The following is a 17,518-nucleotide window of genomic DNA, read 5'->3' on the forward strand; positions in this document are numbered from 1 at the left end:
TGGCCCCACTCTAGACAGTGGTTTTAGCTGAGGATACACACGTCATGCAGCTAACAAAGTGGGTCCTAATCCACGCACGCTTCTGCCACACGCACACGCACACAAAAATCTGTGAGTCTCTGAAGATGGCATCAAGCTTCTTAATTTTGGTTGCACTGGACTAATGCTTCCCTTGCAATGCACTTTCAATGCACTTTAGTGATTGTTTGTAGGTGGATTTTCCTGCTTCACTCAGGAAAATGCACTTGCAAATTGCCACTGAAGCGCACTGAAAGTGCATTATCCCAGAATTAGTATATAAGCCAAGGAATGGGGCCTAAAAAGAACATGTCAGCAGAGATTGTAAGATGGCCTTTAGCAGAATTTCATGTTCAAATGCATTAATGTCCACATACGAGACTCAAATCTGGGACAGGGGGAATGGGTATGGGGTTTATGATAGGGTTGCCAACCTCCAGGTTGTGGCTGGAGACCCAAGCCCATTACAATGACTTGGTCTGTTTATTACATTTCGGGAATTAAATTATTTTTTAACGTGCGTGACTGTATGAATCTGAAGGGATCAGGCAGGGGGCAGAGAGTGGGTGTTCGAGCCATATTGCCAGAGCTGAGAACTGCTTTGGGATCAGGTCAGGCATGGCAGCCCCCAGTTTGCACAAAGCCCTGTTTCTGCAGTCTTTAGTTCACGCAGGACCCCAGGCATTCTCAAGTGAACCAAATTCTGTCACACACAACCAGCCAGAGCCAGTCTCCAAGCTCAGAAAAGTGATGGCACGGTTTGTGCTGTGGAAAGCTGCTTACAGGGCAAATAGCCCAAGAAGGACCTCGTGCGAGCTCTCCAAGTCACGAGAGAAGATTAAAAACAATTCCCTTTCCAATCTCTGATCTCCCCCCCCCCCACTTCAGAGACTAACTAGATGTTACAAACTGCACAAGTTTACCACGGGGAGTTATACCGTAGTTGCTAGTTCCTGGTGGAAACTCAGCAGGGCCCGATTCAGATCAGGATTGCTGCACGGGAGATGGAGGAATTCCTGCCTTTGCCCCTGTGCTGTTTGCGGTGGCCGAGACACCCAAGAGGCTGTGTATACGTGTGGGAGTTATTTGCTCTGTGGGGAGCCAGCATGTACAAGCACTGAGTGCATGTGGTGGCCCCCAACAGAGCAAATAATACCTTCTGCCCATTTGTGGCCCCCTGGGCTGTTTCGGCCTCCGAAAACAGCACAAGGAGAAGACAGGAATTCCGTTTTCTCCTGCAGCATAGTCCTGAGCAAAATTGGGCCCTGCTATGCGTTTACTCATGAGTTGCCACCTGGAATTCATCCCTGTGGTGAACGCGTTTGGTTTGCAACATCCAGTCAGACTCTCAGTGTCCTGTTATGGCCACTTAATGTAGATTGTAAACTCCATGGGGCAGGGAGCCTGTCATTTCCATTCCTGCACCCTGATGCCACTGGCACCAATTATGAAAAAGAAGCTGTAGGAATAGGGACAACTGGAACTAGTTGCAGAGCGGTACCGAATCTGCCACAAACACAGCAACAAAAAGTCTTTTGGTACCTTGAAGCCTACTGCATTTCTTGTGGCAGATATTAATGTCAACTAGAGCCTACTCCATCTGATGCATAACCAGTGTTCCCTCTAAGCTGAGTTAGTGTGAGCTAGCTTACAGTTTTTTAGCCTCCAGCTCACACGTATTTGTCTTAGCTCAGGAAGGATGGCTCCAGAGCAAACTAATTGATGCAGTAGCCAAAACGCTCGCTCATAACTTTAATGCCAGTAGCTCACAAAGTAGAATTTTTGCTCACAAGACTCCACAGCTTAGAGGGAGCACTGGTAAGAACCATCACTAACTATGGATGCTGGACGTATTTTTTTTCCTTTTAAGATGGACTACATTGTTACACAGAGTATCTGGGTCTTGTAACTAGGGAGTAACCCTCGGAAGAGGCTGTTGGTTTGTTTTTTGAGCACTAACACATTCTCAAATTTAATTTGCTTTCATCTGGCTGTTTTAGGGTTATCATCACCTTCCGTGTGCTTTCAGGATAGAGCAAGCTCCAGTTGTTGTTAATATTAAATCCCTTTGCCAGATTTGCAGGGAAAGAAAAAATCAGAAGCTATTCCAGTGGACCCCCCCCCCTTAACATAATTCAAGTTGGAGGGAGGGGTCTCCCTCCATTTCTCCATAGGAGTAATTATTTAATAGACAATGAAGAAATGAAGATTGTTTTGGAGGAGGAGGAGATTGCATTTATACCCTGCCCTTCACTCAGAGTCTCAGAGCGGCTTACAACCACCTTCCCTTCCTATCCCCACAACAGACATCCTGTGAGGCAGGTGGGGCTGAGAGAGCTCTGAGAGAACTGCTCTTGAGAGAACAGCTCTGAGAGAACTTTGACTGACCCAAGGTCACCCAGCAGCTGCATGTCGAAGAGCTGGGAATCAAACCCGGTTCTCCAGATTAGAGTCCACTGCTCTTAAGCACTACACCAACTGACAGCCATGTTGATCTGCAGTCGAACAGCTAGATTCAAGGCCTGTAGCACCATAGAGACCAACAAGATTTTGGGGGTGTTTTGAGACTCAACGCTCCCTTCGTCAGATCTGAGGAAGGGAGCTTTGACTGTCAAAAGCGTATAACCTGAGAGCCAGATTGATGTGTAGTGGTTAAGAGAGATGGACTCTAAACTGGAGAAACAGGTTTGATTATGCACTCCTCCACATTAAGCCAGCTGGGTGGCCTTGGGTCAGTCACGGCTCTTTCAAAACTCTCTCAGCCCAAAAAGTAAGTCTAGATCCCCAACGCGAAAGGGCTAGAACTTCAGGCTGCCAGACAATCTTCGGATCTCCTGGTTATACTACACACATAACCATATGATGATTATTAATTATTATTAGCTTATAACCCCAATATCTTGTTGGTCTCTAAGGTGCTACAGGACTCAAAACTAAATGAGGAAATGAATATGTTTCCATTGGACTAATATTTTTGGTAATCGTCTTTGGTTGTGTTAGTTTTGGAGTGCCACAGAAGTCTTCATCACAGACCTCTGCCTAGCAAAGGCATTCTGTGAAACTCCAAAGCTTGCCCATTTCTCCACCAACCTCATATGACTGCCAATGGTAACTGCAGTTAAGCGCCTTCGGTTTTCTGCACCCCGCTTCGGTTTCCCAACAAAGGCCTGATTCCTGCATAACCCCACTCACCCTTTTTTTTGTCACAGGGGGCATTTGGAAGATGCTACAAGTTCACAGACACATCGACCAACAAAATTTATGCTGTGAAGGTCGTCTCTCAGTCCCGGGTCTCCAGACTGGACAACAGGGGGAAGGTGAGCTGGTATTTGGGGCCTGACAGACTGGAATCCACATGTCTAGATAGAGATCAGCTCCATCTTTGCCTAAGCTGGATGTCTCCTAAGTGCTTGAGGGAGCCACATATCCCTGTTTAATATGCTGGATGTCAACCCAGATTCCCTGCCGTGATCTGCCAGTCCGTCTTAATTTGGGGCCATATTCTTATCTGACGGCCCCTTTTCCATCCTCTGGAGCAGGGGTCGTTTCGTAGAAAAAGAGCTAGGGGAACTCATTAGCATAACTCATTAGCATATGCCACCCCCCCTGACATCACCGGAAGTGTGTCATAAGGCCACACACCCCACCCCCAACGGTCCCGGCCGCCGGCCTTGCAGCTCCACTGCCGAGCCCCATGAGGGGCCCGGCGGTGGACCTGCAAGGCCGGCGGGAGTGCAAGGAAGCCCCGTGAAGGCCCTCCCTGGCCCCAGGCAGGCAGGGGTGGGGAGAGGCAGGGGGGAAACAACTTACCCTCCCTCTTCTCCTGCCTCCTCCTGGCTGAATGGGGGCCGGAAGCGGGGCGGCCGGAAGCAGGGGGCGGGGCTTCGTCATGTGCCCTGCCCCCCGTACCTCACCCGGGGGAACTGCGATCCCCCGCGATCCCCCCCAAAATGACCTCTGCTCTGGAGTCAAAAGCTGTGAAACAGGCAGCGCTTTGTTTCAGTTTCCGCAGCACCAGGGCTCAATCTCAAAGCAGGCAAAGTATTCATACAGAAGATTATGTGTACGTGTCGTGCAGAGTGAACTTTCCCCACTGTTGAATAACCAAAGTCTGTCCCCCTTATAACAGAGATCTGGAGAGTGAGATCACAGTCTTAGAGACACTTTCCCGGCAGTAAGTCGTATCGCATAACATCGTGCACAGGTGCCTCACAGTGGCCACAGAGTGGACCAGTGACAGCCAGATTTTGGATTGCATTGGTTTAGAGAATAAAATGGGACAGACTGTAAATCTGTTGCCCTCAGGCCTCATCGGTCCAGGTCATGTGTCACAGAATCCTTGAGTCTTCCACAGATCCTGTAGACAGGTATGTTTGGGAAGTCCCATGCTTGGAACTTAACTCCCAAGCACGTGGGGGTCCAGCTTGGGTTAGATCTGTGGCACGTGGGGAGAGGGAGGCTTAACCCTTCCTCCCGCTCCCTTTTCCCCACCTGAAATACCCTCAGAGAGCCACTGCTGTAGAAACATAACTGTAGCCCATCATTATACATACATCTCCCCAAGTAATTTCCTGACCATTTCATGGCTTGGGACCAGGGTTTCTTCTCCCAAATGTTCCTGCCCAGGAATTAAGATTGCAGGAGAGGCCCTCCTGACCATTCTGTCAATCAAACAAGCTTGTTCAATGGTAGGCTTGTTAGGCCCCAGGTCTGGGCAGGGGAATCCCCTGATTTCAGGGGCTTTTCCCCGCCATGGACCAGCTACATAAGAACATAAGAACATACGAGATGCCAATGTTGGATCAGGCCAAAGGCCCATCCAGTCCAACACTCTGTGTCACACAGTGGCCAGAAATACCAGTGCCATCAGGAGGTCCACCAGTGGGGCCAGGACATTAGAAGCCCTCCCACTGTTGACCCCCCCCCAAGCACCAAGATGACAGAGCATCACTTGCCCCAGAGCCCCTATCTATACCTTGTCGCTAATAGCCACTGATGGACCTCTGCTCCATATGCTTATCTAATTCCATTTTGAAGCCGTCCATGCTTGTAGCCGCCACCACTTTCTGTGGCAGTGAATTCCAAGTGTTAATCACTCTTTGGGTGAAGAAGTACTTCCTCTTATCCATTCTAACCCGACCGCTCAGCAATTTCATGGAGTGCCCACGAGTTCTTGTATTGTGAGAAAGGAAGAAAAGTACCTCTTTCTCTACCTGCTCTTTCCCATGCATAATCTTATAAACCTCAATCATATCACCCCTCAGTCGTCGTTTCCTGCCCCCAAACAGGGATGTTGCCATGCAACATCCACACTGCAATGACATCACCTGGAAGTGACCTCATTGTGTAGGGTCACATGGGAATGCTCTGGTATTTGGGCAAACTCTGCGGTTTGAGGTTGAAAAAACCATAGAGTTTTGCCCAAGTACCAGAGCTAGGCTTACCAAGTGCCGGCAGGGGATCTGCGTGTCTTGGCAGGATCCCTGCCGCAGGGACGGCGACACGCGTTGCACCCGCCGTCGCCAGGATGTGACGCTACATCCTGGTGACGGCAGGTGCAACGCGTGTCACTGTCCCCGCGGCAGGGATCCTGCCAAGACACGCAGATCCCCCGCCGGTACTTGGTAAGCCTAACCAGAGCATACCCCCACACAACATCCCCACCCACCCTCAGAACGCTTCTTAAATCCCCCTGCCGGAGCGATGAGGGGACCTGGCAACCCTATTCAGTGGGTACACGAGAGAGGGCCTTTTTGGTGGCAGCCCCAGAATTATGGAACAACCTCCCCATGGAGGTGCACCTGCCCCCCTCACTTTCAACATGTAGGAGGTAGCTGAGGGTGGTTTTATTTAGAGCTGCATTTGAGTAAAGCTGTCCTAAATTGTGATTTTGTAAAAAAATGTAATCTATTTTATATGTTTTATTAATATTGTAAACTGCCGTGAGCTCTGCAAGAAAGAAAGGTGGCTAATACATATTTTAAATAAACAAATAAAAATGTCAGTGAAATGGCACAGATGGAAGGGTTTAAGCCCCCTTTCCCAGCAGTTCTGTTCCAAATCCTCCCCCCATGCATGTGGGAATTAAATTCCATGCATGGAACTCTCAGAGCAGACTTGGTTGACAGGTCTGGGAGAGAAATGTGAGGGACACCAGGGTTTTGTAATGGATGAATCTGCTCTTTCAGCAGATCACTGTGTGAAACAAAACGCTGGCCAAGACAGATCCCACCTAGGTCTGATCTGACAGGGCTTTCTCATCATCCTAAGAAAGGTACCGACCAGTGAGAAGGAGTGAGGGTGAGCCACAGGGAAGTAGGAGTTGGTGTGCTTTCTTCACCTTTTGAAAACAACCCAATACCTCTGTTGCTTTTCTCTCTCTCATTGGAGGTGTTTGTCCTTCACGGACTTTCCTCTGCATCGTTTCAGCACTCTCGCTGACTCCAGCACCTGCGCCCCGTGACTTCTCAGCAGGGTGTGCACGCGTGCATCTATTTCTGCAAAAGATTTCATTCGCCCCTCTCCTTTCCTTTCTTTGCAGGTTGAACGTGAAATTGAACTGCACAGCCAGCTCAAGCACAGAAACGTTGTGGGCTTCCACCGACATTTTGCTGACCAGGAAAATATCTACATGGTACCGGAATACTGCAGCCGAAAGGTGAGAAGCAAGAAACTGAGGGGTCTTAGCCGAGGGAGTTTTGTTCATGCCCACCAGTGGAACAACTTATATGCGTGGCTGAAATTTCATCCCCGTGCTACTCCTACCTGTGGCCCTTTGAACCTGATCTTCTAAAGGAGGAAGCAGAGAAGAAAGAGGAATAAAGAGGAAGAGCAGAATTAGCTGGACAGAGCATGTATGGAGTCCTTCTGCCAGGGCATTTGGAGCCAGGGTTTAACCTCATAGCAGCCCTGCTGGGTAGGCTTGGCCCACGAAAAGGGGGGCATCTTGTGCGCCACAACGTCATGTACCACAGTGGAAAGCAGGTAATAACAAGAAGGAAGGAGCATAGTTGTACCAAGTCCTTCCCTCAGGGAACTGGCGTTTAGCCTCACAACAGCCTTGTGAGGTAGGCTGGGTCAATGCAGAGGAGGACTTTTGCGAGGTCGGCAGGCTAGAATTGGAGTGTTGGTGGTAGAAAGTTCTGTCAAGTTGCAGCTGACTTATGGTGACCTCTCATGGGGTTTTCAAGGCAAGAGATGAGCAGAGGTGGTTTGCCACTGCCTGCCTCTGCTTAGCAGCCCTGGACTTCCTTGGTGGTCTCCCATCCAAGTACTAACCAGGGCTGACCCTCCTTAGGTAACGTCGATACCAGGTAAATTGGTAATCTGTTATTAAGGATAGAATTAATTGGCACATAGATGAACAAAAGCTATTGAGGAGGAATCAGCATGGATTCTGTAAGGGAAGATCTTGTCTCACTCACCTGTTAGAGCTCTTTGAGGGGGTGGACAAGCATATGGACAAGGGTGGCCCAATAGATGTTGTTTACCTTGACTTCCAGAAAGCTTTTGATAAAGTTCCTCATCAAAGGCTCCTAAGTAAACTCAGCAGTGACGGGATAAGAGGACAAGTCCTCTTGTGAATTAAAAACTGGTTCATTAACAGGAAACGAGAGTGAGTCTAAATGGGCAGTTTTCAAAGTGGAGGGTGGTAAGCAGTGGGGTACCACAGGGCTCAGTACTGCATCCAGTGCTTTTAAACTTATTCATTAATGATTTGGAGTTGGGAGTAAGCAGTGAAGTTTGCAGATGACACTGAGTTGTTCAGGGTGGTGAGAATGAGAGAGGATTGTGAGGTGCTTCAGAGGGATCTGTCAAGGCTGGTCAAGTGGGTGTCAACATGGCAAATGGGGTGGGCAAGTGCAAAGAAATGCACATTGGTACCAAAAATCCTAACTATAAATAGAATCCAAATCTAAACTGGCGGAGACTGATCAGGAGAGAGATCTTAGAGTCATGGTAAATAACTCACTGAAAATGTCAGCTTAGTGTGAGACAGTAACAAAAAAAGGCAAATGCTATTCTGGGGATTATTAGAAAGGCAATTGAAAAGAAATCAGCCAGTATCATAATTTTTGTTGTTCAGTCGCACAGTCAAGTCCGACTCTTCGCGACCCCATGGACCAGACCATAATGCCCCTGTATAAATGGATGGTGTGGCCTCATTCGGAATACTGTGTACAGTTCTGGTCACTGCACCTAAAAAAAGATATTATAGCAATTGGAAAAGGTGCAGAAAAAGGCAACTGAAATGATTAAGGGGATGGAATACTTTCCCTTTGAAGAAAGGTTAAAGAGGTTAGGACTCTTTCGCTTGGAGAAATGATGACTGTGGGGTAACATGACAGAGGTTTACAAAATTATGCATGGGATAGAGAAGGTAGAGAAATAAGTACTTTTCTCCCTTTCTCACAATACGAGAACTCATTCAATTAAATTAATGAGCAATAGGTTTAGAACTGATAAAAGGAAGTATTTCTTCACCCAAAGAGTAATTAACACGTGGAATTCACTGCCACAGGAAGTAGTGGCAGCTACAAGCATAGACAAGCTTCCAGCGGGGAATGGATAAACATACGGAGCAGAGGTCCATCAGTGGCTATTAGCCACAAGGTGTAGATGGAACACTGGGGCAGTGATGCTCTGTATTCTTGGTGCTTGGGGGGTCACAGTGGGAGGACTTCTGGAGTTCTGGCTCTGCTGGTGGACCTCCTGATGGTGCCTGTTTGTTTGGGTTTTTTTGCCACTATGTGACAGTGTTGGACTGGATGGGCCATTGGCCTGATCCAACATGGCTTCTGTTATGTTCTTATGTAGCTGCTGAGATCTGATGAGATTGGGGAAGCCTGGGCCATCCAGGCCAGGGTAGAATTTGGGAAAGGGCCCATAACTCTGCAGCAGAGTACCTGAAGGTCTCTGGTTCTATCCCTCCCTATTCAAAGATAGACAGCAGTGTTAGATAGGTCCTGGAGAGCTTCTCCCTGTTGGAGGAGACAGATGGACCGATGGCCTGACTCTGCATAAAGCAGCTTCGTTATGTTCCTGAGTGGAACTCTCTAGCTCTGCAGTGTCCCAGCCTGATCTCCTGCAGTGCCATATGGGGCTTGGTTGCCCTTTCAGGGTCCTTTTGAAATCCAGGATCCCAAGCTTGGAATGTGTTGCAGGTGCCGTAATGCATTCTGGGAAATCAGCACTGTTTATCTCTTCTGCGTCTCCCCACCACCTGCAGTCTTTGGCCCACATCCTGAAAGCCCGGAAGACGCTGACGGAGCCGGAGGTCCGCTTCTACCTGAAGCAAATTATCTCAGGCCTGCAGTATATCCACCAGCAAGGGATCATCCACCGGGACCTCAAACTGAGTAGGTAGCACGGTCTGAAGACAGGTCTGGACAGGAGGCGGTTTACTTTGGTGAGCCAATCCCAAACAAGCTGACTTGAAAGAAGTTCCCCACCCCAAGTTTCAGTAGGGCTGACATAATTGCTGCCTTAAGTGGAGGACCAGGATGCTTGGGTTCGAAGGAAAGGAGAGACAGGGGTGTCCAGCAAATGGAAAACAGGCTGGAGTTTAAGATCGATGGATTGGCTGGACCCCAAAACAGTGCCCCTTCTTGGCACCCACCAAGTATTTTTAGAAAGTGGGTGGGGCCAGGTGGGGCTCTTGCCCAGGAGGCTTCTGATTGCCCCTGAAGATCTGATTGGCTGTGCAGATTGAAATAACATTGTCTCGGTGGCAGCTGCCACCACAGCGTTTGTATTATTCTCTCTCACCCCACTTTCCCAGTTTACCCTGCTTCTCCCCTGCACTTGGGCTTCCTGTGTGCATGCGACTCTGCTTCCTGTGGCAGCCATTTTGTGATTGGCCCTGCCTAGGGGTGTCAGCTACAGTCGGGATTTGGGGACCCCCTGGAATTACAGCTCATCTCCAGACGGCAGAGACACTTGATATGGAAAAAGATGGGTGTTTTGTAGGGTGGACTCTGTGGCATTGTACCCCAATGAGGTCTCTTCCCTCCCCAGGCTCCATCCCCAAATCTCCAAGAGTTTCCCAACCTGGATCCGGCAACCCTACCCACCCATCCCCTGCCAGTGGCGGGCGGGAGGGGGGACGACTGTCAGCTCTAGCCCTGCCTCCTGTGGCAGCCATTTTGTGGCTGCAGCCACCACCCTGTGTTTGAATTCCAAAGGTGCCCACAGGCTCACATAGGTTGGGGACCCTGGGGCCAGACCAGTGGTAGCGCATGCCGAGGATGGGTATGTGTGGCTGTTGTTAAAGCTTCTGTTATGCCCCCTGGTTGACTCGTCCAGAGATACTGGGTCTCTACTGGCTTGTACGTGAGTGCAGAAATCAGAGTCTTGGTGAACGAGGGACTGCCAAACAGCGCCAGGGGAGTTAATCACCCACTGCCCCAAATTCGCCCTTCATCCCAGGCTCTCTCTCGCAAGGCTGGGCTTTGGAGCAGGGATTAAAAATACACAGCCGCAAGGCCGGCCAGCCGGCTGTCTCGGGGCTGAGCAGTGGGGAATGCCTGCGAGGTGAGCTCATCCCACTATTGCAGGCGGGACCTCGGGGGCTCTCTGGGCACAGGACTCCGTTGGAGAATGCAGCTCTAATTGGGCCTGCGTCCTGCAAGAATCTCGCTCTTTCACATGCACGCCAACCCAGCCCTCAGCCTGTCATCGCACGTGTTGCATGCACAGTGAGCATCAAACAGAAGCAGAGAGGTGAGGAGGGGGGCGTTGAGAAGGATTCTGTCTGCCCGTGTTTACAAGGATGCGTGCATGCATACACACAGAGAGCTCTCGCATCTTTGAGGGTGCTTCCCTGCCTCCCATCTAGGGTTGCTAGGGATGCCAGCCTCCAGGTGGGACCTGGAGATCCTCCGGAATTACAGCTCATCTGCAGACTGCGGAGATCAGTTTCCCTGGAGAACATGGATGCTGTGGAGGGGGGACTCTATGGCATTGTACCCAGCTGAGGTCCCTGTCCTCCCCAGGATCCATCCCCGAATCTCCAGGAGTTTCCCAACCTGGATCTGGCAATTCTACCCCCATCCCCTGTCAGTGGCTGGGGGGGAAGACCTGGAGCCCTAAGGACTGCCAACTTCCAGGTGGTGGCTGGAGATCTCCCACTATTGCAACTGATCTCCAGGTCGAACAAAGTCCGAGTCCAGTGGCACCTTTAAAACCAACAAAGTTTGACTCAAGGTATAAGCTTTCGTGTGCAAGCACACTTCTTTCAGATCCAAGTTCGATATTCTAACCACTGTACTATGCTGCTTCTCAGATATTCCAATTTCCCATTCTGGTTTCCCGTAGAACAGCTTAGTCAGTAATCTAATAGGTGGCACAGAGTCATGCAACTTCACCTGGGAATTGCTGTCTGATGTTTAGTCTGTACTGAAGATGAAAATTTAGAGCCTTTCTGGGTAGCATGATATGACAACCAGTGTTCCCTCTAAGCTGAGTTAGTGTGAGCTAGCTCACAGTCTTTTAGCCTCCAGCTCACACATTTTTGCCTTAGCTCAGGAAGGAGGGCTCCAGAGCAAACTAATTTATGCAGTAGCCAAATCGCTTGCTCACAACATTAATGCCAGTAGCTCACAGAGTAGAATTTTTGCTCATGAGACTCCATGGCTTAGAGGGAACATTGATGACAACCCTAACCCTTTGCATTCCCAGGTAACTTCTTCGTCACAAAAAACATGCAGGTGAAGATTGGAGACTTGGGGCTGGCGGCCCGAGAGGAACAGGCCAACAGGAGGCGGGGGTGAGTGCTGTGAAAGGTGGAGTGTGTGTTTTTGGAATTTGTTTATTTTAATTTTGATTAATATAGATATATACCCAGCAGGGACCCAAGCCAGTTTCCATCAATCTCCTCCATTTTATCCTCACAACAACCCTGTGAGGTAGGTTAGGCAGAGAGTATGTGACTGGCCTAAGGTCACACAGCACGCTTCCATGTCAGAGTGGGGATTCTAACCTGGGTCTCTCGGATCCTAGTCTGTCTAACCCACACACCATGCTGGCTGTCATACTGGAAGGGACAAAGTCCCATGTTTCAAAATCGGAACACTTTGAAACCAAAAGGGGGCACAGTTCCTTTTTCTCCCAGTCTCTGAAGTTAAGACTATACAAAGAAAACCCTGAAGGAGAATTGTGACTCATATGCAAACCAGACAGCGTTCCTTGTGACTTGAATGAGGACTGTCAGATCCCAGAAATTGGCTTCAACTGGTTCCACAAAGCAGGGCCTGTCCCCCTTTGCCTTTAATCCTCCACTTGCTTTTCCAGCTTTAGGCAGGTATGCACCTTTGGAATTTGTCTCTCGCCCCTGGAACCTCCTGCCACAAGACAATAAGAAGCTAAACCTAATCCTCTTGCTCGCACAGCATTCCTCGTCTTTTCCCTTCAGTGGACTTACCTGCTGTTTTCACTCTCCGCCCGTCCCCCCTTTCCCCACTTCTACAGAGTGGTCTGTGGTACCCCCAACTATCTGGCTCCCGAAGTCATTGCTAAAAAGGGGCACTCATTCAAGTCGGACGTTTGGGCGCTGGGCTGCATCATGTGAGTAACTCGGAAGCAAAAGACAAGCTCTGCTGGGCCAGCCAACCCATCCGTAGGAGAGCTTTCTGATAAACTGGCTGAGTTATTCCCAGTTGTCTGTATCTTTCTGCTGGCATGTAAGACATAAGGCTCCCCTGGCTGCTGGCAGGAGATGGGTGTGGTGGTAGGGTTGCCAGATCCAGATTGGGAAACTCCTGGAGATTTGGGGATGGAGCCTGGGGAGGACAGGGACCTCAGTAGGATACAGTGCCACAGAGCCCACCCTCCAAAGCTTCCATTTTCTCCAGGGGAACTGACCTCTGCAATCTGGAGATGAGCTGTAATTCCAGGGGATCCCCAGGTCCCATCTGGAGGCTGGCATGCCTATGCAGGGGGGAGATGTATAGTTTGTCTGACGAGACCAGACAAAAATATTTGGGCCTATAAATAGCTGACAGTGTCATGTCTCTCCATCATGCTGAAGATTTCTGTGTCTCTGAAAAGCTTGCATTTATGCACACCAGCAGAAGGTAGCCAAGTAAGACAGAATTTCCAGTGTAAGGGTTGCCAAAGCAGTATGGCAGAACCTGGGTGCGGAAGATGTCCTGGCAGCAGAATTCAAGAAAGCCGATCCCCACCTTAGCATTTCAAGTGCACATGCTGTGAATTTAGAACCTGTGCATAGCTGAAAGGATCTGTCCACATCTGATGGACACCAGCGATACCATACTCTGCCACACCGTTCTCTTACAAAGGAATTTCAAAGGGAGATTAGGAAGAGAGACTGCTGAACTGCAGTTGGTAATGAAGCTCAAGACAATGTACCCACCGGGACTGAATCAAGACCTAGGTTCCCCGTCTCATTACCAGTGCTGATCTCTCCACACCTATTACCACTCTGCATATCTCACCTAAATCCAATCACACCTGCTCTTATTATTCACCTGCTGTTGTCGTTTGACTGCTAATGTAATTCCACGTCTGAAATCACTCTGCTTTCCAATAGATAGGACAGATGGACTCCCATTCTAGCTGTAGCAGAAGAAGTGAGCAGTGACTCACAAAAGCTCATACCCTGCCACGTATTTTGTTAGTCTTTAAGGTGCTACTGGACTCTTGCTCTTTTCTACTGCCACACAGTAGATCCAAGCAGAAATACCTCTGATTGGCTGTCTTTCTTCCCCCAGGTACACGGCCCTGACCGGCTGCTCCCCATTTGAGATCACGCACAAGCAGGAGATGTATCAGTGCATCCGGGAGGGCCGCTATCCAATGCCCACTCACCTCTCGCCCAGTGCCCGGGAGTTGATTGGAAAGTTACTGGCTCCTGACCCGGCTGCCCGGCCTAGCCTGGAGGAGACCCTCAACCATGTCTTTTTTTCGCAGGTATGGGGGCGGAGTGATAGTGGACATGTCAGCTTGCCGGACCCCGCATGGTGAGCTGTCATGGGAATGGGTTCAGGAGATGCACAGGAATACCAAGATGATTGCACAAGATTATTATTTTTTTGGAGCCATTAGAGGTGTCAAAATCCAGCAGCCTGCTGGGAATGGTTGCTTGACTAGAGTTGAGAATGAACAGGAGGTGTTTTGGGTCTCGCGTGTTCTCTCTGCTTGCGGCGCATTGCTGTCTAGGCTGCTAGGATTGATCTTTGGGGATAGGACCTGGCTGGATCAGATTCCATATAACCAGTGTTCCCTCTAAGCCGAGTTAGTGTGAGCTGACTCACAGTTTTTAGCCTCCGGCTCACACATTTTTGTCTTAGCTCATGAAGGATGGCTCCAGAGCAAACTAATTTATGCAGCAGCCAAATCGCTCGCTCACAGCTTTAATGCCAGCAGCTCACAAAGTAGAATCTTTGCTCACAAGACTCCGCAGCTTAGAGGGGGCATTGCATATAACCCAGCGATTCAAAGTACTGGGCTCAACTTTATGGACCTCTCCTCCTCCCCTTCCCCGTGGCTTAGTAAAACCAATCTATCCATATAATTCTGTTGTAGTATATAAAAGCCTAATTTAAACCAGATTTAATGGGATGTACTAATCCCCCCGCTGAACCTGTTATAGTTTATAGCTAGCTGCCAACTGCCAGTCCAAATAAAGCCAGTCCCAGGTCATGTAAATCCCAGATGGGCACCGCTTTAGAGGCGCTGCCGATCTCTTGCAATGCTGGAGAAGATAGATGGGTCAAGTACATCGGTTCTCCCAGCTCGCCACACCATTCTAGACATGCTGGAATTCTTTGAAGAAGAGCGGTTGTCACTTCGGTTGGGCACTTGCTAGCCGCCAGTTCTGCTCAAGGAGTCCTCCTGATGTTCCACTTGAGCTTATAATAAAGTTACCAGTTGCCATGGCCTCCCCTTCATAATTTTTGAACGGAGGGGGCAGAAAGCAAGTTTCTAGCTCTCGTTGCAGAGAAAGCCCGGAGACAGACTCTGCAAAAGGCGCTGGCATCCTGGTGCCACTGTGACTGCCCATCAGGCCCGTAGCTACGGTGGGGCATTCCGGGGCCTGCCCTCCCGCCGACTTCCTGCCAAGGCTCCCCGCCAACTTCCTTTCAGCCCAGCCCCCCCAACTCTCTGGCAAGATAGGGTGGCCGCCACAAACTCGCCCTGTGCTGCTGGTTCTCCTAGCCTTCCCCCTTTCCGGTGCCTTCTCTCCCCACTCCCCCTTATCCTGGTCGCAACCTCCAGAACATCTTTTCTACATTGGGGAAAGGTGACCAGGCAGGCTGGCAGCTGGGGTGGGTGGAGGGGAGCACCAGACCGAGAAGCCGGTAATTAAATTACTTTTAATCAAATTAGCCAGGGCCCTAGGGCCCCCCGAGGAATTAAAATGCCCCCTGACTTAGAAATTCCTGGCTACAGGCCTGCTGCCCATATGTGACCAGTGTTCCCTCTAAGCTGAGTTAGTGTGAGCTAGCTCACAGTTTTTTAGACCCCGGCTCACACATTTTTGTCTTAGCTCAGAAAGGATGGCTCCAGAGCAGACTAATTTATGTGGTTTATCAAATTAGCCAGGGCCCTAGGGCCCCCCCGAGGAATTAAAATGCCCCCTGACTTAGAAATTCCTGGCAACAGGCCTGCTGCCCATATGTAAATCATTCCTTCTTTCCTTCATGGCTGCCTAACTCATGTACGTCTCAGTCTCCTTTGCCCACCTTCCTGCACTCAGTGCGAACCCTTCCCGTTTAGCCCCGCTCAGGGGTCATTTCGTAGAAAAAGAGGTGCAGGAGCTCATTAGCATAACTCATTAGCATAACTGATTTGCATATGCCACACACACCCTGACATCACCAGAAGTGTGTCAGAAGGCAACACCCACCGCTCAGGCTCCACTGGACTCTTTTGGATTGCTAGCTATTGGGGGGGGTGCAGATCTGTCCTCGCAACGGAGGGAGAGCTTGTACCTGAATAAAACTTGGTCTTAAAGCTGCCACTGGACTGTTTTGGAACCGAGGGCTGGGGGGGGCTCTACAATTTACCTGTCTGCTTCTGTCTGCTTCTTGCTCTGACTGAGGGCTGCTGGGAGCAGGGGGTGGGGCTTGTTGCATGTGCCCACCCCCTGGGCTCTTTGCTGCCGGAGCGCCACTCCTGTGCGCTCCTGCAGGAAATGACCCCTGGCCCCGCTCTCCCTTTCTTCCCTCCTCTTCTTAATTTCATTTGGAAAATGCTTTTGTTTTTATCTATTTAGTTGGCTCATTTGCACCCTGCCTTTCTCCCCGGTGCTCTCCCAAAGTGGCTCTCCGCAGTTTTATCCTCACAACAACCCTGTGAGGTAGGTTATGCTCAGAGAGTGCGACTGGCCCAAGGTCGCCCAGCGAGCTTCCATGGCACGAGTGGGGGATTCGAACCTGGGTCTCCCGGATACTAGCCCAGTGCAGTACTCAAAGTGGTTCTTCCAAGACAACGTGACGTTTCATTTGAAACAGAAGCTGCGACACTTGTCCATTTTCTGTGGCTCAACTCTGTACCTTGAGCCGCTGGCGTGTTCTAGAGCATTGCACAGCAACCTGGAACTTGTTTGGGGGAAATAACCAGTTTCTCCCCCCCCCTTTTTGTGTCTCCCCACCAGGGTTTCACTCCCTCCAGGCTCTCCTCCCGGGCCTGTCATTCTGCACCCATGTTCACTCTTCCCAACCCTCTCAGCAAATTCTTCCAGAAGGCTGCCAAGATTTTCTTTCGGGGATCCCCCTGCCAAGAGTCGAGGACCGGTGAGTATTCTTAGCCTGAATATTATTAGCCGGAGGAGACCAGAATAGGAGGGAGAGGCCAGGGAGCTGTAGCCGGCAGCGGCTTCCAAAAGGAGAGGGGGCCCTTGGGGATAGCGCAGACCTTCTCCCGAATCCCAGCTGTATGACCAACTGGAAAAGCACTCAACCCATGCTCAGAGGCAACCTTGCTTTGTTTCAAACATCCCTTTAAGTCGTGAGTAGGAGAGAGGCGACGATCCGCAGCTGTGCAGAGAAAGGAATGCAAGTTTGCAACCTGTGTGTTTGGAAACCCAATCTGGATGGATCCAAAGTGCAAATCAGGAGTCAAATGAAACCTGTTTCTTCACAGAGGCCTGGCTTGATTTTGCATCAGAGATACTTCGTGTTACAGCTTGATGTACTGTATTCGAAGAAATACTGTGGAAACAGTGCACATTATATTTGAATGCTTAATATTGTCTCTGGTCTGATTTGTCATGGGTGGGGCGGGTGCCAATGTCTTCAGTGCAGAAATGGTGGGGGAAGGGGATATTCCGCCAATACAGTGTCCTTAATCAAAAGCAACCCCTGCCTTAAATATACCCCACCCTCCCCATCGGTCCTTGCATGTGTGAATGTGTAATTGACCGGGGGGGGGGCACCTTTTTGAGCCAGCGGGCACATTTTGAATTTTTTTTTTTTGGTAAACACATTTTTTTATTTTCTCAGGAATACAACATATAAAACTTTTCATTCTATCAATT

General features: G+C 49.8%; 1 protein-coding gene across 1 annotated transcript in view; it reads left to right on the forward strand.

Moving 5' to 3' along the window:
- The window catches only part of LOC107108400 (serine/threonine-protein kinase PLK2-like), a 34,731-nt gene that overhangs the window by 3,058 nt on the left and 14,155 nt on the right, over nt 1-17,518 (forward strand). Inside the window, exons 2-8 of the mRNA XM_015408829.1 lie at nt 3,228-3,335; nt 6,560-6,676; nt 9,248-9,377; nt 11,698-11,785; nt 12,487-12,582; nt 13,749-13,947; nt 16,637-16,775. Of these exons, the coding sequence (XP_015264315.1) occupies nt 3,228-3,335; nt 6,560-6,676; nt 9,248-9,377; nt 11,698-11,785; nt 12,487-12,582; nt 13,749-13,947; nt 16,637-16,775 (877 nt within the window). The remainder of the gene's footprint in view (nt 1-3,227; nt 3,336-6,559; nt 6,677-9,247; nt 9,378-11,697; nt 11,786-12,486; nt 12,583-13,748; nt 13,948-16,636; nt 16,776-17,518) is intronic.

This window comes from Gekko japonicus, unplaced genomic scaffold (genome assembly GCF_001447785.1).
Source record: "Gekko japonicus isolate JY-2015 unplaced genomic scaffold, Gekko_japonicus_V1.1 scaffold3848, whole genome shotgun sequence".
Taxonomy (NCBI): domain Eukaryota; kingdom Metazoa; phylum Chordata; class Lepidosauria; order Squamata; family Gekkonidae; genus Gekko; species Gekko japonicus.